The sequence below is a fragment of the Mustela erminea genome, chromosome 6, assembly GCF_009829155.1.
Source record: "Mustela erminea isolate mMusErm1 chromosome 6, mMusErm1.Pri, whole genome shotgun sequence".
NCBI classification, from domain to species: Eukaryota; Metazoa; Chordata; class Mammalia; order Carnivora; family Mustelidae; genus Mustela; species Mustela erminea.
The window spans coordinates 47,303,642-47,330,281 of NC_045619.1; the positions used below are offsets into that span (position 1 = coordinate 47,303,642).

The following is a 26,640-nucleotide window of genomic DNA, read 5'->3' on the forward strand; positions in this document are numbered from 1 at the left end:
CCACCCATTTTATTAGAACTATGAGAGATTCAATATGAATGTACCAATAATAAAGTTTATTTGAGCATTACTATTATGTCCTATACTTTTTACTGACGTTTATGTAAATATTTTGTAACCAATTAAGAACACTCACCATCCTGCTGTTTCACAAGCCCCTGCTGAATATATCGAATGTATGTAAAAAAGTTACATACAGAGGTGATCTAGGTCAAAAGGAAAAAAAAGTCATAAACAGTCAAACATCTCATATCAAAGGGGGCTTAGTTAAAATTCATGGTTTAGTTACTTACCCTATATCTGCAAAAAGGAGAAATATAGTAATAGTTGCTTGAGTCCCCTAATTTAATTCTGTGTTTACAGGACTTACTCTGGCCAGTTAGAGCACATTTTCTGTAAAACAATGACAAAATTTTAGTTTTTTAAAGTTGAAAGCATTTTGCTCCTATCTTCCATAGACGTTTCATGTTCACTAAGACAACAAATATCTGAGACCTAGTATGCAGCCGGCACTATTCTGGATGCACACAGGCCTGAGAAATACAAAGGAGTAAGCCGCCTCCCGAAAGTACTGACTCTCAATAGTTACCTAAGGGTGCACCATCCTCAGAAATACCATCCTTTCTATTCGCACACGCTACAGATTCTCAGATTTCGTATGATCGCTTTCTGGCTGGAATGGGGCTCTAAGACTCTAGAGGGCGGAGACTTTATCTATTCAACTTTAAATGCCAGACCAGACACACCAGACATTCAATGACTGTTGGTTAAGTGATAGCCACCTGTCACTCTACTGCTCAATACAGTGATGCTGGTTTATCTATCAGGGCAGACTTTGAAGCAGCCCAGGTGTTACCCTCTTAAGCTAGGACCATGGCCGATCACAACTAACATTCCCTACCCAGGCAAAATAAGTACAGCTGTAGTTAAAATAAAGTGGCGGACAGCATTTTAAATAACATTATAGGGGCACCTTGGGTGCCTCAGTCGGTTAAGCGTCTGCCTTTGCTCAAGTCATGATCCCAGGGTGCTGGGATCGAGCCCCACATCCGCCTCCTTGCTCAGTGTGGAGTCTGCTTTTCCCTCTCCCTCTGCCTGCTGCTCCCCCTGCTTGTGCTCTATGTCAAATAAATAAAATCTTTTAAAAATAAATAACATTATAAATTATATAGTAACGAAAAATGTTACATGAACATTAAATTTCAGCTATACTTAAATATGATACAAAAAAAAAACAAGAAAACAAATGGAGGGACGCCTGGGTGGTTCAGTGGGTTAAAGCCTCTGCCTTCGACTCAGGTCATGATCCCAGGGTCCTGGGATCGAGTCCCACATCGGGCTCTCTGCTCGGCGGGGAGCCTGCTTCCTCCTCTCTCTCTGCCTGCCTCTCTGCCTCCTTGTGATTTCTGTCTGTCAAATAAATAAATAAATCTTTAAAAAAAGAAAAGAAAAGAAAAGAAAACAAATGGAGAATGTGTATTTAAAATAGGATCATTTTGGGGGCACCCGGGTGTCTTGGTTAATTGTCTGACTCAGTTTCAGCTCAGGTCACGATCCCAGGATTGTGAGATTGAGCCCCATGTCGGGCTCCATGCTTAGTGTACAGTCTCCTTGAGATTCTCTCCTCCTCTTTCTCCCTCCCCCTGTTCACATGCTCTCTCATTCTGTCTTTAAAATAAATAAAATAGTAAGAAAAGAAACTTTATAAATAGGATAATTTTGGAGGTGGCCATTCTGACCACAAAAGAATTACCATATTTTCCCAAAGGAAGTTTGCCTCATTGTTCCTTTCTTAGAAAATTCCTTTAATGAGCTGTAACAATATTCTTAAAACACTAACTACTAGCTTAGGAAGGAGAGAAGATCAAGAAGTTTTAAAACTGTGCAAGTGTTGAAGACTTTGGAACTTCCAAAAGTATAATTTACACAAGAAGAAAAGTAAGCATTTAACTGATAGAAATCAACATATACACTACTCTTCTGGAAACATACACCTATTAGCCTAGTATTTTGTCTAATTTTAAAAGGGCTTTGCTAAAGTGGTTTTAAGCATCAACTTCTGAAATAATGAAAGTATTTCTTACCTCATTTCTAAAGCCATCTCTGAACTGTGACACCCAACACACTTTTATATGAGCTAAGGTTCAAGTCAAGTCTTCTGACGTCCAAAGCCAGCATTCTGTTAACATGCTCCACTTCCTCAATACCTCTTAGCAGCTCTAGTCTCCAGATTTTAAACCCTTACCTTGATTTTCAGTTGGGGATGTCAATATGTCTAAACCTAGACCTGCTGTCTTCTTCCCCAAACCAGAGCCCCTCCCACTGACTTCCAAAATATCACACCATTCTTCTAGTTGACCATCTTTAACTCCTTTCCTTTTACTATCCCCACCTGAATCTTTTCCTCTCCAAAGTTCTCTTGAGATTTGTCACATCCTTCCCCCCATACATTCACCATCTCCTGAACATAAAGTTTCTTGTTTCCAGGCCTTCAGTCATATGTACTCTTCTTTACCCAAATTCCACTCCTGCTTCAAAAACCTAGATCAAATCTCCTACTCCTGATCCCCACCCAATGGGACAGGTCTTGGCTTCCTCAAAGTTCCTGTAGTGTGAGCCATTTATGTCATGATTTTCTTCACCACCTAATCCATAAGAGCCTTGGCCAAGGCCGAACTTCACATTTCAGTGAAGAGAATTTTCCAGAAGCTTCTCAACACAACATGCACTACAAACACTGTGGCATCTAACCCCATTCCTACAAGCACAATATCCCTAAACTATGTAATCTGTTCCCTAAGCCCAATCTATGTTATTTTACTAAATTACTACATAAATCAACCTTAACTAGTATCTTCATTTGTCATCATTTGTTATTTGCACAAGTACAGTATGTGGTACATATGATGCAAGTAGAAATTTAAAATTCTATAATAAAAACTGGTATCTACCATACTTAAAATAAGATATATACATAGACCTTAAAAGCACAAAAACTGTTATCACTGATGATCAGGATAAAAATACTCAGGCGCTCGTAGAAAGAGGAAAGTTTAGGAATATAAATCCCTTCCCCACGATTTAGAGGCCGTTCTGCTATAGTCACAGCATGCAGGGAGTGTGGTGGAGGTTTGGCTCACAGAGCAAACACATGACCAGGTACTCTCCACAGACCGCTACCTGAACATGAACACTGTGCAATCAGGAAGAACCATGTGACTTCTCCCACAGGCTTTCACACAGACCTATTAGCTCATTTCAAGTGGCCCTTTTCTCTCTACCTTCTCAGTGACCCAGACAGGAGTCAGTTACTGCTTTCCAGCTCTGTCAGATTTCCGGTCCCCTATACAGATCTAGTTCTTAGCCACCAATTAAGCAGCTTCCTCCAAATCTTTCCAAGTCACTTCGCAAACAGCTTTGCCAGAGGTCCTAGGAACCACTGATTTCAGACTTTCCTCATCCGGGACTGGAGAGTGAAAACCTGCCCTACTATGAAATGTGGGAGTCTTACCTCTGAAGGTTCTAATTGCCAAGTATCTGTCATGTATGAAAGACAGAACTGGTTATTTACCAAAGTGAGAATCCTTTATATGATAGTATGAAAGAGGAGGATTACCGAAATCTTTTTGGCATGCTTGATAAGACCTGGTCTAATTCACTATCTTCCCAAACTATTCTTAATGGCAACCCCCAGGAAGAAATACATTTACACCAAAACCTGTATGTATATGTATAACAAACAAAAACTCTGCTTATAACCCACTAAGCTGATTTTATGATCAACTAATTAGTCACAACATATGGTCTAAAAAATGTCTCTAATACCTGGTCTAAAATACATATTTTTGTAATTAAAAGGGCTCTCCTTTGATGCTAAATTGGAAATGCCATGTCTCATACTGTCTGAGGATTTGTCTTTATGCTGCACAAACTAAATAGAAAACTAACAAGAAATTAATCACATTTAAAACTAAAAAAACTAAATTTATTACAACATATAAAAATTTAAAAACTCAGTGTCTTCCACAAGACATGGTTCTGAAAACGTACTTTGGTCCTCCACATTCGACTGCAGAAGCTTTCACAAATCGAACAGGTTGCAATCCCACCGGTTCAATGCTTAGAGTATTGTTTTCCACAGCCTCCAAAACAGCTGAAGCCAACTTCAAAAAAACAAAAAGTATCAGATGCTATGCCAGCATTAAAATGTTAAAATTGTATTCTACAGTAAACTGAATTTTTAAAAATTATTCTTTCCCCAAGCTCCACTGGTTTGGTCTTAGGCCAAAAGAAAAGAATGAAACGACATAGTCTTGAATTCTTTTATAACTCAAATATTGCTATGAAAGGCAATGCAGTTATAGCTAACTAAATTTTCCTGTTATCTAGAAGAGAATTGAGAGCACTAATTCAAATCTATCTATCTCTTAATCACAATTAACATCCACTAATAATGCCACTTCAAAATGAATACCCTAATGTTTTATTTTGCTAAATTTATACATATTTTTAAACTGCCAGTCATTCATAACCTAGCAATACATACAATTACAGCTATATACTTGCTGAATTTGTATTTATGTGCACCAGAGTGACCTACAAAAGAACTAGCAGGATTATCAAATATTGAATGCTCAGATGGAGATGGTAGCAACTGGTCAACAGCAGATGAAACCGGCAAATTTCTTCAGTCTGGCGAGACTAGTAATCCGGAACGGATTACCCAAAAACAGACACAGAGTCAAAACGAATAACATGTACATCGAAAGTGTTTTACTATCCATTTTAACTTCTCCTTACAAGTAATGTTAAAATTAAATCCTCTAAAGACTTAACTTAAGCCTCTTAGGACTACATTTCTTAAACAGTGACTGACAGGATATTTATAGACAATCCTTCCACATGTAAGAACAAATTAAAATTATGACCTTACATTTGTATAGTATCTTGTATTTTTTTTCAAAGTTTTTGTGTGTACTTTTTCACTTCATTTCAACCTCTTAACAACCCTGACACACAGGCAAGAAAGGCATTTTTCTTCCATTTTAAAGATGAAAAAGCTAAATGTGATTTTTTTGTCATGTACAGATAAATCACATGATCACCTTGGAGTGTACAGAACTTCCTTTCCACTGAACCTTGGACTGAGAATCAAGAACTAAGCCCAACCCCCACGCATATTTACTGCTTTACTCTGGTAAAACACATACTTCACTGGGAATGGCCCTCCACTCATGTAAGCAAAGATGCTCTGTAAATGAATGCCAAGAAATGATCATGATCTTTGTTTGGAATGCAGAAAAGGATAAAACATGACATGTTATTATAACTTAGTCACATAAGAGAAAATTTTTTACATGATTTAACAAAAGGTACAGGAACTACTCTAACGCATTCCTATTAAAATAAAAAAAAATTACCTCACTTTTTGAGAACGTTAAACATGGAAAGATATCTTCCTGATAAATTTTGTCTAAGAAAGGACACGATCTATCCATTGTGGGATCATCCTTCCAAGATCTGAATTCATTATACAGAGATAAGTCAGCCTGACAAACCAGAAGAAAACACAAAATAATCTTTTTAAAGGTACAAACATAAAATCACTTTATAAAACCCAAACATAATATAAACATTACCAAGGAAGAAATCTTACTCATTTAAAATAATGAATTGAACCATTCTTGATGCGTTATAATACATGGTACCAACTTTCTTCTTAAAAAAATCCAAACCCCAAATGACTGACTGGCTCTTTTCAATGGATCTATAACAGTGTCCAGTGATACTACCTTGATTCCTGCCCCACCCCCAGAAATGCCGGAGCTCCTCTTAAGACACATGTGCACACTGCTCTGAATATAAAACAAGTGATAAGTCTTTTCTGAAAATATTGAAAAAGTCATCTGGAGCCAAGTTAATTAAACAGTGTATGAATAAACGGAGACTAAATTGTGAAACTAGTTTGGGTCAAAAATGACACTAACTGTTCCGCTTTACCTGAGGGCATTTTCAAAATAATTTGAAAATGTTTACTCCATAAACAGCAAGACTAAAAGCAGCACATCTGTAATCTCCTAAACAGACTATCTTTAAAACATAACACTTAGGGACACCTGGGTGGCTCAGTGGGTTAAGCCGCTGCCTTCAGCTCAGGTCATGATCTCAGCGTCCTGGGATCGAGTCCCACATCGGGCTCTCTGCTCGGCGGGGAGCCTGCTTCTTCCTCTCTCTCTCTGCCTGCCTCTCTGCCTACTTGTAATCTCTCTCTGTCAAATAAATAAATAAAATCAAAAAAGACTCTGCCTTAATCCCAGGGTGCTGGGATGGAGCCGTGCATTGGGGCTCTCTGCTCAGCAGGGAGCCTACTTCCTCCTCTCTCTCTGCCTGCCTCTCTGCCTACTAGTGATCTCTGACTGTCAAATAAGTAAATAAAAAAAACTTTAAAAACAACAACACATAACACTTAGATATATTTTGGCATTGCAACTGTCTCAATTATCAGCACTAACCCAAGTTGGCACCCATCTTCCTATTCACCCTTCCAGTTGTCCCTCTTTCCTCCTCCCTTTAATAAGTCTTCCCCAAGTATTCTTCCCTCCAGATGCCCTCTACTCAGCTCAATCCTACCTGTCACACACAAGCCACACCTGCCTTCGGCTGCCCAACACGGCCAGTGCCCCTCATCCTCCTGCAGCCCTAAGGCACTCTCATCCAGAAGAGCTGGGCACACCATAAATGACACACTGATGGCCGCTATGGCCTTCAGGACAGCTTAATGGCACGTGAAGGTGATTTATATGACTGTAATAAAAGGCTGAGTATATCCAAGTTTTTCTACACTTTCTTTTAAAGCATATAATGGCACCTTCAGTGTGAATTCTTTTCATTCCAATCCATAAATTCTTTGAATCAAAACTAAAGTCAAGAAGATTAAAAAAAAAAAAACAGCATATAAATAATACTTAAATTTCCAAATTCATTTTCTTTGTAAAGTTTACCCTCTAACGGACATAAGCCCCTGAGCAGGCGAGTGGTACTCCAAGGAAAGATTCTAGCTCAAAGGCAGTCACTTAAACTATTACGATCTGGTCTTGCGCCAGGAACCATGGCAAGCACCCCACAGACACTCAACCCTCACAACTGGGCAAGACAGACATTATGATCTTCATTTTTTTTTTAGATAAGAAAACTAGGGCTTAGAGAGGTAAATAACTTGCCCAAGGTTACAGATCAAGGAACCTGTAAAAATTCAAATTTGTGTCTAAGTGACTCAATCGCAAAGCCCTGCATAATACATGCGTGTGTACTTGCACAGACACGTGTTTTAAGTGCTTTCAGAAACTACGCTGCAAACACTGTTTCTGACTGCCTGTCACATTTTCTCCAGAAACATGGACATGGTTCACTTTCTTTCCAACTGTTTCACCTTTCTCTAAAGCTTATACAGGTCAACTTTATGTTTCCTTTGTCTAATAAAACTTTTTGACAAGTTTTCACAAAACATTAGAATACAAGATATATCTGGAAAACAAAGTTATCATTCTGAAGTTGTTTGCTGCTTCTTCACATTTCATGAGACCTCACAAATTAAAAACAGAATTTTAAATGTCCCATGAGAAAATATTTACACTTTGTAAGTGTATGTAACAGAAAACAAGTTTTATAATCACACTGAGAAACCACAGCAAAATTTGAGTTGTACCAAGCAATTAAAAATGCTAATTAAATTCAAAGAAATTAAAGTTATGATTTTAAAAAGTTTCTGAAATATTTAACATGGATTTTAGATTCCATCACATTCAGATTTGGTCACCTATTGAATGTCTCTCTCACTAGCATCTTTTTTATTAATAGGCAACCAAAATGCAATTCAATTGAAGTATGTAATGACCTTGATTATTCAATTTAATAAAATCCTGGCTTCCATGCAAAAACTTAACCAAATGAGCAGATACAGCTGCTTAAAGATTAATGATGAACCTGAATAAAACAAAGTAAAACATAGCTTTTCAAGGAAAAAAGAGGGGCTGCTCCATGATCAATCCCATTGAAAATGCTCTCTCATTGTATGCAATGATAAAATTAAAAAAAAATTTGTAATTATACAATTTTTACTCAAAGCAGCTCAAAATATTTCCACAGTATCTCAGTTACCTTCACAACATATTTTAAATGATAAGGCTACCATTAGTTCTGGTTTTTGTTGCTTAATTATCTGAATTAACTCTAAGACTCTCTTATTGATATAAAACTCTACCTCCCCCAGAATTTAAGTAAAAGCAATGTGCTGTTCAAGAAAATCACCTTATTTTCACACATTTCTTATATTCATATTCTGCTAAAGCATCTTACCAAAAAATTTTGACTAGCCAGATCATTAAAGCCACCCACTCTCCTTTATACAAGACATGACAGTTTGCTCCCTAAATTAAGTATCAAGATTAAGAAACTTACCAAGTTTCTAGCAGGTAACTCCAAGGTCAGCCAAGTAGAGAATGGAACTGAAGATTCCCTGAAAGCAGCCAGCTCTAGATAAAGCCTCCCCCATCTTAATACTGCATATTTTGAACTAAAAATTTTGCTGGCAAAAATCATAACTGACAGCTCAGTGGTGAGAATTAATAAGTATCAAGAGAGTCAGAGGGGACAGTCCTTGACGAGTTACCTCTTTGCAGTCTTTTACAATTGGCTGTATCACACTGAGGTCCTGATGACTGCCACTCATAGCACTGCTTGTACTTTTATTTCTTGTATGCCCCCTTTTAAAAGGTGTCTTTCCACCTGGCAGAGGCTCTTGCGTAGGTGATGTTGGAGAACTGGACAAGACAAGGGTCTTCAATGCGGCCACTTCGGCTTGAAGGACATCGATCTTGAAAAGAAATCAACACAGTTCCATACACTATTTCTTATGACAGATGCAGCAAAATGCTAGCTATCTGCTCAAAACACTTTCTTTTCAAAGAGGACATGTAAATTTAATGTATATTTGTGGTGGAGTAATAAAAAGAAAGTGAAACCAAGTTGTTTAATGTTTCTATATGGTTTGCATTGGGCCGTGCTTGCATTTCACAACGCGAAATGAAATTTTTAAAATTATCAAAATGTCTAATATTTAATTCCTGTGAATTTTCAAAATGTTCAAAATATAAATAGCTTATGAATAGTTGTGGTTCATTCTTAAAATAAGAAAATCTATTAAGAGTTTGGTGGCTTTTTTTCCAGATAATGAAGAAAAATAGTGACTTTAAAATGTGATTTAAAGGGACACCTGGATGGCTCAACTGGTTAAGCCGCTGCCTTCGGCTCAGGTCAGGATCCTGGAGTCCTGGGATCAAGTCCCGCACTGGGCTCCTTGCTTGGCCGGGAGCCTGCTTCTCTCACTGCCTCTGCCTGCCTCTCTGCCTGCTTGTGTGTACACTCTCTCTCTCTCTGGCAAATAAATAAAATATTTTAAATAAATAAATAAATAAATGTGATTTATGATCCTTTTGATAATACATGTGATTCACAAGACTTAAAATCCTTTGGTTCTAATATAAATAAGCACTGACTGTTCACTATTAATTGCATCTGTGTGGTAGCTGTTTTCTACTTATAGTTTCCAAATCTTCTAAAATAAGGCCCTAATTTACAATAGGAACAAAATCTAACAAATGTTTAAGTATCTTTAAAACAGTAATCACTGATTTTATATTTTTTTACTATTAAAGTAGCAAAGACTTACTTTTCCTTGTGCTTCCTTTAGTTGTTTTTCTGCTGTTGCCTGCTTGACATTTGCTTCTCTCACCATCTTATGAGCTTCCTGAAAAAGTTAAGATCTCAAATTTTGGAAACAAAGTATCTAGCCTTTGTTTTCAAAAATTTTTCAGAAAATGTCTATGACTGTAGCAAAGATATACTACCAAACTTTAACCTGATGATAAATACTCAATATCAACTCTTGAAATAGCAAATGTCATCTTGTAGGTAAACTGGTAGGAATTAGGAATATGTACTTTCTTTTAGTACTAATACCACTGACATAGCCAAGTTGAGTTCAATCACCCTGATTAATGTTTGTATAAAGACTGCATATGTGATGAAGGAAAATAAACATCCTACATGTCAAACCCAACTTCTCTGTAGTTAGGTTTCTGTAATTTGGCCACAATATATATATACATATTATTAGTCATAGCAAAGACATACAAAAGGGATAAGTAAAAATATTAACACATCACTAATGTTGCAGTTTATAGGAATGATAGCTGAGAACCCTTAGAGCTTCCAATAAAAACAGTCACAAAATTATATTAAGTGACAATTCTATGCAGAGCAATCTGAAAAGGCAAATCACAGATTAGATATTACTAAGGTCTTATTTGTTTCAGTACCATAAATATGAAACTATGGGTAATTAATTCCTTTTTTTTTATATTTATTCATCAAAATTTACTCACGACATCTCTTTGTGAGGTACTATTCCAGGTGTTGATAGTATATTGGGGGAAAAAACAAGGTCCCTGTCTCTTAAGGAGCTTACATTCAGTTTACATTCTAATAATCAAATAAAATATCCAAGTAAGAATTCTGGGTTTTACTGTAAGGGCAGTATGAAACCTTATGATCTTTTAAGGAAGAAAGTCACTGATCTTACCTATATTTAAAAAAAAAAAAAAAAACAAATTACTCTGTTGTATGGAATAGTCCCATTAACGATTAAGGATGGACTAGAACCATATACAGGGTGCTTGAGATAATCCCCTGGGATTTAATTAAGAACATGTATGTTAGAACTTCAACTGACAGTTTATGAGAAGGAAGAGAAGGAAGGAGGGAGGGAGGAAGGAAGGAAAGAAATCAGCTTCGAAGACATTTAATATATGTTTGATAATGGCACATAGTAATGTTTGTCAACTATTCAGTGGAAGAGTGAACATTCTCCACATCAGAGTCTGACAGCAGCATTCCCATTTGCTTTTACAGTAGTAATGAACTGAGGATTCTTTATATGCCCATGAACATGACTTTACAGATCACATTAGCTTAAGTAAGAGATGTATTACTATCAATGTTTTATAATGAGATGACATTAATTGTGAAAATCTCCCATGCACAATTATGCTGGTTATCTTCTATCAAAGTCCTTAAGAGCTGCCAATTTAATGAAGTAAAAGTGGTTTTATTCTTAAAATAACAAATGTTTCAGATTTGCTTAATTTTTCTGTGATGACAAGTGGCTGTCAACAGATCACTATTTGGCAGATATTTTCAAAATAATAAACATATCTAATCTGACCCTCTTCAGGATAAGTGACATTTTAACTATAAATGCAAAAGCAACTCATGCTAAGGAGAGATTATCTGTTTAAATGTTTGGAAATGGACTCTGCTTTCCTTAATAGAGGACTGTGCAACTTGGACCAAACCGCCCATGGACAATTAATTAAAGAAGTTGGACTTTTTTTTTTTTAAATGTGTCTGACGGTATTAGAGAGCTAACAAAATGGTGAAGAACTAGGGGACCAAGACTCAGGAGAAGATGTAAACCCAGAGAAGAGAGTTGGAATTTGGGGCGACTTTTTCCCCAGAGGTACGAGGGACACAGTGAAGAGGTGTAAGCTACATGTAACTGAGTTGCAAGAGGAGAGAAGAGAGCACTAGAAATGAGGCAGAAGCAGTAGCTGAAAAGATAACGCACTGGACTTGGCAAACTGACAAAAGACATCAAATAGTAGATTCCAAAAAAGTGAAAACTGTCTATCACTCTAATTCTAAAGGTGAAAATGATCCAAGTATCCTCTATACCCAGAGTCCATAAACTTCTTCTGGGAAGGGTCAGACAGTAAGCAGCTTGGGCTCAAGAAGCCAGACCTTGTCTGCTGCAGGGTGAAAGCAGCCACAGACAACAAACAGCAGTGAAGGCAGCCATTTCCATAAACATTCATCAGCACCGAAATCTGAATCCCAGTTTTCACATCACAAAGTCCTCTTGGGTTTTTTTGGCCCTAACCACTTACTTAATGTAAAAACCACTTAGCTCAGAAGGCTGCACAAACATAGGCATAGGCTAGTTCTGCCCTGTAGGCTGTAGTGTGCAGACCTCTGACACAAACATTCACATCTCTACGACTTACAGAGATGTGAGTAAGTCGTAAGTAAGTAAGTAAGTAAGTAACGGAATTTTGAAATTTGAAAACGGAATTTTCTTCCTAACTGGTTAGCAGGGATTCAAATGAAGTTGTTTTTCTTCTTTCTTTCTTTCTTTAAAATAATGTTTAAACTCAACATCTTCTGATTAATTTGCAAAGACAATTTGTTGGTATGAGAGAAGACAATTCACTAGAGAATATTCTGGAGAAACCTTCACATAACCAGCAATGGAAATGAAAATTTGGTATAATGGTTTCATACAGGAAAAGATGTACTTCTTCCATTTGGATCTATATGTTTGTGAGTTATCAGCTGCATTACATCTAATTTAAAAAAAGGCATTTAGACCAGAACTTCATCTGAATCATAAATTGTTAAAACAAGATTTTCGAAAACAAGGTGGTAACATATTCAATCATACTCCTCTCACTGAATATACACATACACACAATATATTTTAGTGAGACTAAAATATTTTTGTACTATATAAAAAACTTAGTATTTATTATTGACTTGTTTTTTAAAACTGTTATTTTATAATTATATAATACATTATATTAGTGTATATATGTAACTTGTAAGTATATATGCTCTAAAACAGCACCTACCACATACGTAACCCTCAATAAATATAACTTATTTTCATCATAATAAAGGTACATGCTTAAATTTTTCTTTTACAGATGAGGTACATGATCTCAACAGAAGTTTGGCATCTCTTGGTCTAAGTAAGAAATACTGATGGCTTGTAAAGTGATATTAGCAGTTTCATAGTAAAAAGGCATATGCATTTACCTTACATTCCAGAGTTAGTGTCACAAGATTTTCCATGTGAATGTGGGATAAAGGGAAGGCCTCAGTGAGGACTACTTCTCTGTGGCCCGAGACAAAGTACCACTTATGATTTCACAGTACTTAAAACAAGAGTCAGGGTTATGAGTTTGAATCCCAACATTGCTCCTTAACCTTTTATGTCTCACTGTCTTCACAGATAAAATGAGCAATTTGCTCTATATGTCTCATAGCATTATGAAGAGAAAACTCGGCATATCATAGACATTTACTAAAACTGGCTGACAAAATGTAAAAGAAAAAAATCTTAAGGCTACCTATCTTTTTTTTTCCATGTCAAATGAAACTACTTTGTAGAGCATTCTTTCACATTCTTTTACAACTACTTTGTAAAGCATTCTTCCTACTTCATTTTTATATTATCTCAAAACCTGAGACACTAGGTGGGAATATATATACATACAAACATACATAAAATTTTATAGTTCTTGTATTTTATATTTTAAGACCCAACTTTGCTACAAAGTTAATTATATTCAAGATTATTCATACACAACAAATTCCTATTTTGAATTTACATGTTAAGTTTATCAAAGCTGTGCACATTGTATTTATTCAAAATAATCTTTAATTCTTAAAAAACTATATATACATATTACCTAAAATACAAGCATGAAGTCTTTTCATAAGACAATGGTAAACTGAGATCATGAATACACAACAGACCACAGAAAAACTTCTAGCAACTTTTTACAAAATTCATAAATAACTGGTCTGAATACAATTTTCTTCTTACTGAAATCATCTTTTGTCAGTATAACTTCTTTCTCAGAAAGTATACACGGTGTCAAGGCTATTAGCCATTGTCAGGTCAGAGAAAGATCAGGAGTTCCAAAACTTTTTTTTTAAGATATACATTTTAACTTATTGCAAAAACTGCATTTCTGGTCCTTCACATTCTGCTATGGAGAGGGAGAAGTTTCCTCTAATTTCTTTTCTTCCAACTTCATCTAACAGAATATACGTGCAAGTGCAGACAAGAGGAACTAAGCAGGGCTAAAATTATTGGTGGGCAGGTGAGAAGTTTAGTATATTTGCTTTCTTCTAGTACCCATATATCATTACAAAATTCTCTTCTGGCCAGACAACACTGGAAGAAAAAGTCTAAGGTTTCTACTACTTCTACAAACAAAAATTAGTAAGTCATACAGCTCTTATCCTCTAGTCTTTGATGACTAGTTAACAAAAAATAATAATAAATCAGTTCATGAAAAAAAATGACCCCCAAAAAAGACAGAACATAGGGCAAAGGGGCATGGAGCAGAGGGAGCATGGAAAATCCACATCTGAAGAAACCCACATGTAACTTGTTTACAACGTTACTTGTAATGATAGAAATGGTGGAATATGCAATTGGTGGGTTATGACTCTCATGACAATGACCATGTAAGTTAATATGAAAACATGTTATTTGAGGAAAAAAATACAAAATATATTAGGATTGAAATTATGCATACTTCTAAAACTGAAATAGATTTTGTATAAATAAAAATAATACAAGGGGGAAAATTTTAAAATTTTTCTAAAATTTGTTACTACACTCGAAATTAAAAACAAATTTTTAGAGGGAAAAAAATAAAAAGATTTTTATTTAAGTAATCTCTACACCCAACAGGGGGCTCAACTTATATAACCCTCAGATCAAGAGTAACATGCTTTACTGAATGAGCCAGCAGGCACCCGAAAAAGAAATTATTAACAAGGATAATGGCATTAGTCATTCCGTAACACACCAACCTTTTTGAATAAGGAACCATTTTTGGTTTTGGTTTTCTTTTCAAGTAAGCTCTTTATCCAGCATGGGGCTCAAGTTCATGAACCCAAGGTCAAGAGTCGCATGCTTGACCAACTAAGCCAGCCAGGCACCCCTGAATAAGGCACTTTTAAACGCTCAAGGTCTTAACCCAAAAGGGGCATTCTACAACAGTGGTTCTTAATCAAATTAAGTACTGTCCTCTCCCCATTCAAGTTTATAACTTGCAAAAGCTGCCAAAATGATCAAGCAGTATGATTAGCATTTTGGGGCCAAAACCAAGTATGATGGTTAATATTATGTGTCAACCTGACAAGGCCACTGGATGCCAGGTATTTGGTCAAACATTATTCTGGGTATTTCTATGAAGGTGTTTCTGGATGAAAGTAACATCTGAATTGGTAGGTTAACTAAGGCAGATTGTCCTCTCTCCATAATGTGGCTGGGCCTCATGCAATCAGCTGACAACTTAAACAGAACAAAAAGGCTGAGCCCCTGGAGTACTAGCGAATTTTTCTGCCTTCAAACTCCAAGTGAAACATCAGCTCTTGCTGGGTCCCAAGCCTGTAAGCCTTGGGACTAGAACTGCATCATCGGTTCTCCAGTTCTCGGGCCTATGGACTTGGACCACAACTACACCATCAGCTCTCCTGGGTCTCCAGCCTGCTAACTCACCCCACAGATCTTGGGAATAGCCAGCCTCCATAATCACCTGTGCTCATTCCTTATTATCAATCTCTTTTTATATACAGTATATGTATATATACACATCTTACTGGTTTTATTTCTCTGGAGAACCTTGATTAATACATTAAAAATGGAAAATGACAATGTCAATGGCACCCCATTTGACAAACATGCTTGAGTTGAGCAGAAATTGTGGTCCTGTTGGCAGCCTGGAGATAAACAGGTGGGCCTTCTAACAATCCTCAAACCATCATCTATCAGAGAGCTACCTCAGGGCTTCCTATCTTGGTTGTAAGTCATATTATAAGATTACCCTAAAGCAACCCCTAAATACTTGATAAAAACAAAATTAAAATTTACCTCCTTTCTTTCTACATAGACATTTTTTAAACAACCTGATACTGGTAGCCCACAGAATCTTTTCGTTTTCCCATCATTTTAAATTGTAGACTCTATATTTCTTGAAGATTAAATTTTTCTTAGATGACTTATAAATTATGTGTGAAGCTAAGCATATCTTTTCCAAGACGCCCTCAAAAAACAATTCTATCAATATATAAAAATCAAGATGTTGCTCTTGGCCAAGACGTAAATAGACCAACCTCAAACAGACTAGCTGTGAGTTCCTCCAATTCCTGTCCAAGTTGATCTCGTACTTTAGAAAGCCTCTCACACTCTTCATCTTTTAACTTCAGTTCCTATGAGAAATCGATCATTTTATGTTGAATTTCCATAGTTTGAAGTTAGATTCAGCAGACTATATAATCTTTACTAATAAAATTACAATATATTAATAGTCCCCTCCTACAATGTTCACACTGAAAATGTTTATTTAGCACTTGCTATGTGGAAGACAATCAGGCAAATCTAAAATTATAAATAAATCTAACTCACATATTAAATTTTCATGTTTCTTTCATGAGACATCCAAAGATTATGATTACATATTACATGTGAAAATAAACAATTAAATGACTTCATTCTTTTTTCCCTTTTCTCTGAACATATTTATTTCCATCCAGAAAAAAATTTAATTCCATTTATCCATTTCAATAAAAATTGAGTGGGTTTTTTTCATATTTACTTTAAAATTTGTTCACTTACAGATAACTTTAAGTACCATATGGCAATTAGTCTAAAATTTCCATTAGGAGACTATACCCATTTAGTACTGCAACCAGAGGCAAATGATACATATTTGCACTTAAAACTAAGAAGAATGAAAACGACAAGATCACACCCTCATTTCTAGGACTTCTCAAAAGGTATCAAGTAGATGCTTTAAAAAAATCTTTTAAGATGTAAATAACATGCAATTTTATATGTTGCCCTAAATTAATCTTCCAAATTTAGGGATAAAAAAAATCCAAACTTCCTATATATTGATCACAATTGCATTAATAAAATAATGGGTTAGTTATATTGCAATTGTGGTAGCAGCATAGTTTTTGAATTCAGACAACTCCTGAAAACCAAATATACCAACCGAAATATTAGAAGTACCCAATGACCAACCACATCTTTAACAACACTAGGTAAGGGATTCCCCACAAATCTTAGACTGTGAGAGAACGTGGCTACACTGCCAACATGGCAGAGTCAGCAACCATGTGGAGGGGACAGCAGGAAGTAGAAGGGATTATAGAGGTATCCTGTGAAGCCTCAGGATCCAAAAATTATTACATATACCCCAAAAAAGAGGACTTGACCCTAATGGAAACTGGGAGAACAAATATGAGAACAAATGGAGAAAAAGGAAAAGGTTTCCACAAGCTCCAAGCTACAGGTGGAGTACAAAACCCTATTTGCAGTCCTAAAGCAGCAAACAGTACTGTAAAGCCCTCAACTCTCAGGGAACTGCAAAGCATCCAGCACAGAGAATCTTCCAGGACACGGCCCACTCCAAAGGAAAAACTCACGGAATCTGAAACCAAACTGCAAGACAGGAATAATGGAGACTGACAGAGAAAAGGCTCAGACAAAATAAAGGAGAAAGAGGGTGGCAAGGTGCCAAAGCAAACAGATCACAGAAGGTTGTATAAAAGTATTTTTCTTCTGTTTCTAGAAATATCATCTCTAGACATAAAGTTATATCTGTAAAGTTTGTAGAGACACAGGGCTAGAAGAGAAAACCTTCTTGAATGAGGTTTACCCCAGAGAGACAGAAGAGGCTACAAAGATAAGACAATAACAACGGAAGGGAAAGCTCTTAAATATAAAACTGAGAAAGCTTCTTGTCTATCTTACTCCTTCACAGGAGCCTCCTCCTAATAGTCCAGGGGAATCCAACCCATTTAAATATGGAAAACAAAAACAAATATGTGAAGCTACCATAATAAAAAAAAGTTAGAGGTAAAGCCAGGTCACCTTTATTAGGTAAAGACAATCAGATTGGTATTAAACGTCAATAGCATTTTATGCTAGAAAACAACAGAACAACATTTTGAAGATACTCAAGGAAAAAATGTGAAATGAGGATTTGATATCTAGCCAAACTGTCCTTCAAGTATAAGACCAGAGACAAAGAATTATAAACTTATACAACTTTAGAGAATATCTCTCATATAAGCATGATTCAGGGATTGAATAAAGAACAGAGATTCACATAATCCAGAAGAAGCTGGAGAAGTTTTAACACAAAGGACTGGGGGTGAGAAGCAAATATATTTCACTGTAGAACTACAACTAAAAGATGGGCACATCAAGGGAATGAAAAGACAAGGCACAGACTGGAGAAAATATTTGCAAAAGAATATCTGATAAAGGACTATTATAAGAAATATACAAATTCTTAAAACGCAACAGTAAGAAAACAAACAACCTGACTGAAAGATGGGCAAAAGATCTGAACAGACATTTCAACAAAGAAGATACAGAGAAGAAATATGCAGTGAAAAAATATTTCATATTATATGTTATCAGGGAAATGCAAATTAAAACAATGATATACACCGATTAGAATGACCAAAATCCAGAACACTGACAACACCAAATGCTGACAAGAAGCAATAGGAAGCAATAGGAACTCTCATAATTGCTATTGGGAATGCAGTGGCATAGCTCCTTTAAAAGACAGTCTGGGGCACCTGGGTGGTTCAGTGGGTTAAGCTGCTGCCTTCGGCTCGGGTCATGATCTCAGAGTCCTGGGATCGAGCCCCACGTTGGGCTCTCTGCTCAGTGGGGAGCCTGCTTCCCCCTCTCTCTCTGCCTGCCTCTGCCTACTTGTGATCTCTCTCTCTCTGTCAAATAAATAAATAAAATCTTAAATAAAAAAATAAAAAAGTCTGGCCATTTTTTAATCAAACTAAACATACTCTTACCATATGATTCAACAATCACACTCCTTACTATTTACCCAAAGGTGCTCAAAACTTATGCCTACACAAAAACCTGAACACAGATGTTTATACATTCATAACTGCCAAAACTTGGAAATAACCAAAATGTCCTTTAGCAGGTGAATGAATAAACTCTGGTACATCCAGATGATGGAGTATTACTCTGCATTAAAAGGAAATAAACTAACAAGTCATGAAAAGACATGGGGGAAAATAAATGCATATTATTAAATAAAAGAATCCAATCTGAAAAGGTTACATCCTGTAGGATTCCAACTATATGACATTCTGGAGAAGGTAAAAGCATGGAAACCATAAAAAGAGGTCAGTGGATGTTAGCATTTAGTGAGTGGAGAGGAATAAATAGAGAATAGAGGGTTTTTAGGGCAGTGAAACTATTCTGGATAAAGCTACAATGGTTGACACATGTCATTATAGACTTGTCAAAATCAGTAGAACATACAACAAAGGGAACCTTAATATAAACTCTGAACTCTGGGATAATGATATGCCAATCTAGGGGTCATGAATTAGAACAAATGTACCATTCATAGTGTTGAGAGGCTATGTTAGTGCAGGGACAGAGTGAATGAGAACTCTGTACCCTCTCAATGTAACTACAAACTTAAAACTGCTCTAAAAAATAAAGTCCATTTTTTTAATAGGGATAAAGCTGACAAAACAATTATTCAAATGTTGTAAGCTTTAGGAATATAAAAATAATACACAAAATATAAGAGAAAGATGAAATTTAATTCACAAATTTCTTAAATACTAATTGGAAGTAAAGGACTATAACTTGAGGCGCACAACTAGTATAAACTAAATATATCTAAGAGCATAGAGATTAACACTGAAATAACAGTCTGACTAAAACCAAATGATATGAGAAAAACAGTAACCAGGTAAGTTTAGTATTGCTTATGGCAGGAGACAACGGCAATATCTAAAGAAAGGCTAAGATATATACAATTACAATATAGTATATATATCTTTGATTAAAGGAAGATAACAACTAGAATGGAAATCAAACCTTCCAAAATACCAAAAAGGAGGAGGACACAAAGAAAACAGAGCAACATAGGAAAAGGTCGTACACACACAGCAGACATTTGAAAGTTATGTCACAGAAACAAGCCCAAATGTAGCATGCTTATCAATAAATGTGCACAGATGCAACTCACCTAATTAAAAAGAAAATGATTTTCAGATTGGCTTAAAAAAGCAAAATCCATCTCTACGCTTTAGATTAGAGACATACCTAAAACAAAGTGATTCAGATAGATTAAAAATAAAAGAACGGGAAGAAGTATACTAAAAAATGTAATACAAATAAAAATGAGAATCTGAATCATATCAGACTAGACAGCATACAGGGCAACAATCACTGAAAACAAAAAAACTTCATAATGCTGAAGACTACAATGCAAAATGAAAACTTTAAAATACTGGCAAATGCAAAAACACAGGTAGTCCTAAACAAAGAGGCAGAAGGACATACCATGTTCTTGAGTAGAAAGATATCATAAAGATGCCAGTTCTCCCTGAGTTAATTTATAAATCTATAACTGCATAAATTTAATGCCAGGTTCTTTCAAACACTAAAACTTCACTATTTTATAATTAAATATGAAATGTAAGTCAATTCATTCAACATCTCCTACTCCATGGTCACTATGGTAATTCTCAAGCTAAGAAACCGAGTAAGATAACTGCTCCTTGAGAAATTTGCAATCAGAGCAATATATATGTCATTCAGGAAGGCAAAATTCTTGAATAGCTCATCTACCAAAGTGGTATAAACCTCACCTTAAATACTAAAAGCCCTCTACATGAGCTCAATTTCCCTTTTCAGAGTTTTCTCCCTTCATCCATATGCTAAAGCTAGTATGTTTTGTAGTAGTTAAAGACAAGAAGGGATGAACACCACAAAAAAGATAATACCGGAAAAGTAGGTTTATGGCCCATCTTAAAAAGCACTGGCTTAGAGCCTCTCCATCTACTTGTGATTTCTCTCTGTCAAATAAATAAAATCTGTGAAAAAAAAAAAAAAAAAAAAAGCACTGGCTTAGAAATCAGGACGTCCTTTAAAGACAAGGGGAGATTATCTCAAAGGCCATGTGAAGTCACTGAAGAATTTTAAACAGGATAGTAATCAGATGTGCAATTCAAAATTGTCATTTGGAAGTATGGTGAGGTAGCTGAGGTTTAAAAAAAAAAAAAAGATTAGAGACAAGAGAAACAGTTCACTGATTACTGCTATATTTTAGGCAAGATACAAATTTAGAGTGGTTGTACTGGAGAAAAGAAATTTGAGAGATATTCAAAACACAGAACTTCAGGACTCTGTTCAAGTATATTCCATCAAATTTAAGACTATGATTCTTAAGATTAACATTTTTATATCAAAAGAAAAAAATGCTGTCAATGAAACAATTTGATTTTTTTTAACTTAAAATGTTCATTTTAGGGGCCCCTGGGTGGCTCAGAGCGTTAAAGCCTCTGCCTTCAGCTCAGGGAGCCCTGCATCGGGCTCTCTCCTTGGCGGGGAGCCTACTTCCTCCTCTCTCTCTCTGCCTGCCTCTCTGCCTACTTGTGATCTCTGTCGAAAAAATGGATAAAAATCTTAAAAAAAAAAAAGTTCATTTTATACTTATAATAAGAACTCTTTAAAGCTGATTTTTTTAATATACCTTTCTGTTTCAATGTCCTATCATAATGAAGTCATTTTCAAGATATTTAAGCCAGTAATTAAGACCAACAAATACAGAACCCAAATCACACAATTCAACTGAATTAATTACAATATGAAAAACTATAACCAAGTTCATACAAAAGTAGGCAATGACGAGAGTCACGATGGTTAGTATGGGGAAAAAAATGTACAATTCAGATTCACTGAAACATGACCATGTAAAACATGTCTTTTCTTCCCAACTTATAAACATCTAAAGACAGGGTCAAATCTGATTTATTTCTGTCCCCTACAGGGTCTTGTACAATGCTGTCAGTACTATGACAAAGAACCATGGCCACAGTTAGTAGGACTATGCTGAATATGAATTTGACATAGGTATGCATTTCTGGGTGACTTTATTTGGCCGCAAGCTATTCCACTGATTCTTATTTTCCAAGTTATTTCATTCTGTTTTAAGGAAAAATAATTAAAAATTGGAAGTAACACATTATACCAGTAGGTATCACAAGTAGCAAATACAAGAATCAACAAAGGAGTTTATTAAAAATGCGTATCCTTAAGCCTCAATACAATAATTTTTATTTCAGCAGAATCTGGGGTAGAGTCCAGGAAGTAACATTTAAAATAAAGGTAAACTGAAGCCCAATTTCTACCTCAGAATTCCAACAAAACTGGTCTTCAGTATTACCCTGTGGAAGGGCAAATAAGTGAAGAATACATCATCTCTGGCATCCCTGCACCTCAAAATCAGTGATCACATGGGTATTCCCCCTATCCACAGTATGGACTTGTTGCTGGGAGTCACTGTCCAGCCAGGGACTACACTTCCCAGCCCACCACACACCTAAGCAGCAGCAGAAAACTGGTTTGCACCAGTGGAATATGAGCAGAAGTTATGTGTCACTTCAAAGACAAGGCTTTTTAGAATGGTGTGCCTTTCTCCAAGCTTTCTCTTCCCTTCACTTCATTGGTTAGATACAGATAACAGTAAAATTCAAAAAGACTACAAAGATCCAAGGTAGAAGAAACACAAATCCCTGATTATTTCATAAAGAACTGCATATCAACTATGTGCCTCTGCTGCAGAATGTTCAAGAAATAAAAATTAACTTCTTTTAGATAAAGTCACTGAAATTTAGGGATTGCTTACTAGCACCTAGCATGTCCCTAACTAATATGTGTGTCTATTCTATAATAATGTAACTGTATACATATGTATAGATTCATTTAATCAACAAAATATACTGAGAACCTATTATGTGTTCAAAATACAATCATGAGCAAAAAACACATACAATCTTTATCCTCATGAAGTTCAAAATTATTGGACCATGTGTGTTAAGTGTATATTTTGGGGTTAGGGTTAGTAGGATGGCGCAGAATAAACAATACAAACAGAAATAGAACTTTGACTCCCAATCAAGATAGAGTAACAAGGGGATGCCTGGGTGGTTAAGCCACTGCCTTCAGCCCAGATCAAGATCCCAGGGTCCTGGGATCGAGTCCTGCATTGGCTCCTTGCTCAGCAGGGAACCTGCTTCTCTCTCCGTCTCTGCCTGCCACTCTGCCTGCTTGTATGCTCTCTCTCTCTGTGACAAATAAATACGTAAAATCTTAAAAAAAAAAAGAGTAACAAGGATCACATTCACAACCCTACCTGATATAACTAAAAAAGTGGAAAAAATATATAAAACAATTTTTAAGACACCAGGCACCCAGCAGCAGACAGTGATCCTCCAAATATATGAAACAAATTAGGTGAGTCCTACACTTTGGTCAAGCTTATCACCCGAAAAGAAGAAAGCACTATTAGACAAGAATTAAAACAGTTATTAAACTGTATTTCATATGTTTAAGAAGCTGGAGGAAAGACTGAACTTATTAAACAGAGCAAAAAATATTAAAAAGACCCAACTCAAACTTTCAGAGATGAAAACTACAATGTCTGAGATAAAAATACACTTTATAGGATTTACAGATTAAATCTGCTGAAGAAAGGAGGAGTGACACTGAAGAAAGAGACAGCAACAGAAACTATGCACAATGAAACACAAACAGGAAAAAAAAGATTAATACATAAATCAGTGAGCTGTGGGACAACTTGAAGCCGTCTACTGAATATGTAATAGGAGCCTGGCAGGAGAGCAGAGATAGGGCAGGTATATAAAAGTTTTTTTTTTATGAAATAATAGCCCAAACTTCCCAAATTTGATGAAAATTAACAAACTACTGATTCAAGAAGCTCAACAAACCTCAAGCACAAGAAACATGAAGAAAACTACACCAAGGTACACCATAATCAAAGTGCTTACAGCCAGTGCTAGGGAGGAATCTTACATCACATGCAGAGGAACAAAGGACAATGCCTCACTACTTGTGAGAAACAGTGCAAGCTAGAAGACACTGGAGCAACATCTTTAAAGTACTACAAGGAAAAACTAACAACCTAAAATTCTTGACCAAGTGAATATATCTTTCAAAAACAAAGATAGGAAAATGATACCTTTTCAGATACATAACAACTAAAAATAATTTATCACCAGCAAACATACACAACAAAAATGCTAAAAGATGACTTTCCAGTAGAAGAAAAATGATTATCAGATGGAAACCAGGATTTACATCAAGAAATGAAGAGCAATGGAAATGGCAGCAATACCAATAAATATAAAGATTCTTTTCTTATCATCTAAATCTCTTTTTCAATGCAAAAAATAGTAACTGCACTGCACAGTTTAAGCATATGAACACGTGAAACAGACTATGACTACAGCACAAAGGCTACAAACAGTACACTTTTGTAAGGTTCTTACATGTGAGGTAGTATAACATCATCAGAAGGTAGACATGAATAAGTTAAATATGCATACTATTAAGCACAGCAAAGATATATTGCTAATAAGCCAAAGGAGATAAGATGAGATCACCAAAAAAGTGTGGAATTAATCCAAAAGAAGGCATAAAAGAAGGAAAAAGAAAAAAAAGGAATGGACGGAACAAACAAAACAAAACAGTACAATGGCAGATTTAAACCAAACTATATCAATATCACATTAAATGTAAATGTTTTAAATATACCAATTAAAAGGCAGAGATTACTGGAAAGGATTTAAAAAAGAAACTCACTTTATATACGAAGAAAAAAATAGGTTAAAGGTACAAGAATAGAAAGATGGTAACTATCTGGTCTCTCTTAAAAGAATAATCAGAATAGAGAGAATGAATATAGATACAATTTTAATTCATAAGTTGCTAAAATTCAAGAAATATTCCATATTCAAGAGGTATTTTCAAGCCTTGAACTCTAAGTGTTAATACTATACTATACCATTCATAATTCACCATATGTATGTGTTCACATATCATTATTATTTCAATTACCTCAACAGGACCTCTAAATATAGCACATTAAAGATTTCAAAAGAAATTCCCAACTTGACCTAAGAAATTAGTAATTTGTTCTGATCAATAAGGAACCACTGATTTATTCTCAATGATGGGTATATATGCTCGATAGTTTACCTCTATATAAACTATGATTTCACTTAATACTGTATATTAAAACAACAGAGTCAGATCCAGATGGCAGAAGCTGATTACAATCACATCTCACCCCACACCCTTCCTTTAGAAAAACATAAAAGACTATTGATTTTTCTTTTTGATAAAATATTTAACCAAAAATATTTTAACATATCTGCACAGCTATTTAGTTATCAGCCACTCATTGAAGCATTAATAAGAAGACATATATGCCAGGCATCATATTGTATTATGCTAAGCACCAGGGATACAAAAATCAGTGTTACACTCTTAACAGACAAGTGTAGTAGCAAAGAAGGTGGGAATATATGTTTGTGAAATGTCCTAACATGCTAAAAATTACACATATAGAATGTCTTATCCTCTCAAGTTTCTAAATGTGAATTAGTTCATTTGACCCAAGTTGTCAAATTTATATAGAGTTGTTCACATTATTCCTTTACTGTATTTTTGACATCTGCAGCATCTGCAGTGATATCCTGCTTCATTCCTGCTATTGATAATTTGTCTTTTTTTTGTCAGTCTTCTTAGATATTTGTCAGTTTTGTTGATATTTTTAGAGAATCAGCACTTTGTTTCATTCATTTTCTCTAGTTTTTCAATTGTCAATTTCATTGACAAAAATGACAATTGAAATTGCTCTTTATTGACATTGACATTGCTCTTTATTACTTCTTCCATTCTGCTTGCTCTGATTTTGCTATTTTTAGACTGCTGATTTAAGATTTTTCCCTTTTTCTAATAATAAATATTTGGTGCTATAAATTTCCCTCTGAAAGTTAATTACAGTCACAGAAAAAGAATAGCTACAAATTTGGGAATAGATAGCAGAAATTTTAAAGATGACCAAATGGGAAATACAACAAATTAAAAGAAAATTCTCCAAGGTAAGATACAGAAAATATTCAAGCCCAGCTGAATGCCAAAGATAATTACTACCAAACAATTCCTCAGAATAAAATGACTTGGACTAAACGACTTCAAGTGAAGGACCATAAAGTCAACCACACACAAGAAAGGGAAAACCCACACGTGAAACATAACCCACCAATTTGGTATGAATTATGATGTAATAAGACAGGGAGCAGGCACTGGAGGCAGTGCGTACTCTCAGATGAGCTTCTTTACTATTCCATTATTTTCACAGTTGCCTAGATGCTGCCCCACAGGAGCTAAGGCTGTACATACAGGAAGGTAAATGTAGAACTGCAAAGACTTCATTGGGGTTGCCCCATGTCATGAATACATCTTACCTTCAAATACAAAACACGGAAAAATAAAGCATCTTTTTTGCTTACCCTCTGAGCTTTTGCAAGTTCTTCTTTTAATCTTTCATAGCCCTTTTCTCGGACTTCCAAAACAGATGGGCTTCGTAAACGGGACAGACTGTCAGTACTCAACCCAAAAATATCATCGCTGCCATCACAAGCCTCTGTTATAGTAGCACCCTGTAAAAACTCCCTCTCTGCATTACAGTTGTCCTTTCTCGTAGTTAATTTAGTTAACCCAGCTGTGACTCCAGAGGTAGAACAAGGCGCTGGATCTGTAACATGGATGCTATAAAGGAAAGTTCAGAAAACATCAGTATATGCTCACACAGAACTGGCATAAACACAAAGGTCTAGAACTGCACT

At 35.6% G+C, this 26,640-nt stretch overlaps 1 protein-coding gene across 3 annotated transcripts in view; it reads right to left on the reverse strand.

Moving 5' to 3' along the window:
• The window catches only part of RAB3IP (RAB3A interacting protein), a 46,100-nt gene that overhangs the window by 4,202 nt on the left and 15,258 nt on the right, over positions 1-26,640 (reverse strand). For 2 of the 3 annotated variants that reach the window (XM_032347055.1, XM_032347054.1), the window contains 8 exons: positions 26,305-26,563; positions 16,030-16,125; positions 9,728-9,805; positions 8,669-8,872; positions 5,421-5,549; positions 4,051-4,163; positions 294-393; positions 137-206 (listed from right to left, as the gene is read on the reverse strand). In XM_032347055.1, the coding sequence (XP_032202946.1) occupies positions 137-206; positions 294-393; positions 4,051-4,163; positions 5,421-5,549; positions 8,669-8,872; positions 9,728-9,805; positions 16,030-16,125; positions 26,305-26,563 (1,049 nt within the window). The remainder of the gene's footprint in view (positions 1-136; positions 207-293; positions 394-4,050; positions 4,164-5,420; positions 5,550-8,668; positions 8,873-9,727; positions 9,806-16,029; positions 16,126-26,304; positions 26,564-26,640) is intronic. The other variant, XM_032347056.1, reaches the window with a different exon arrangement.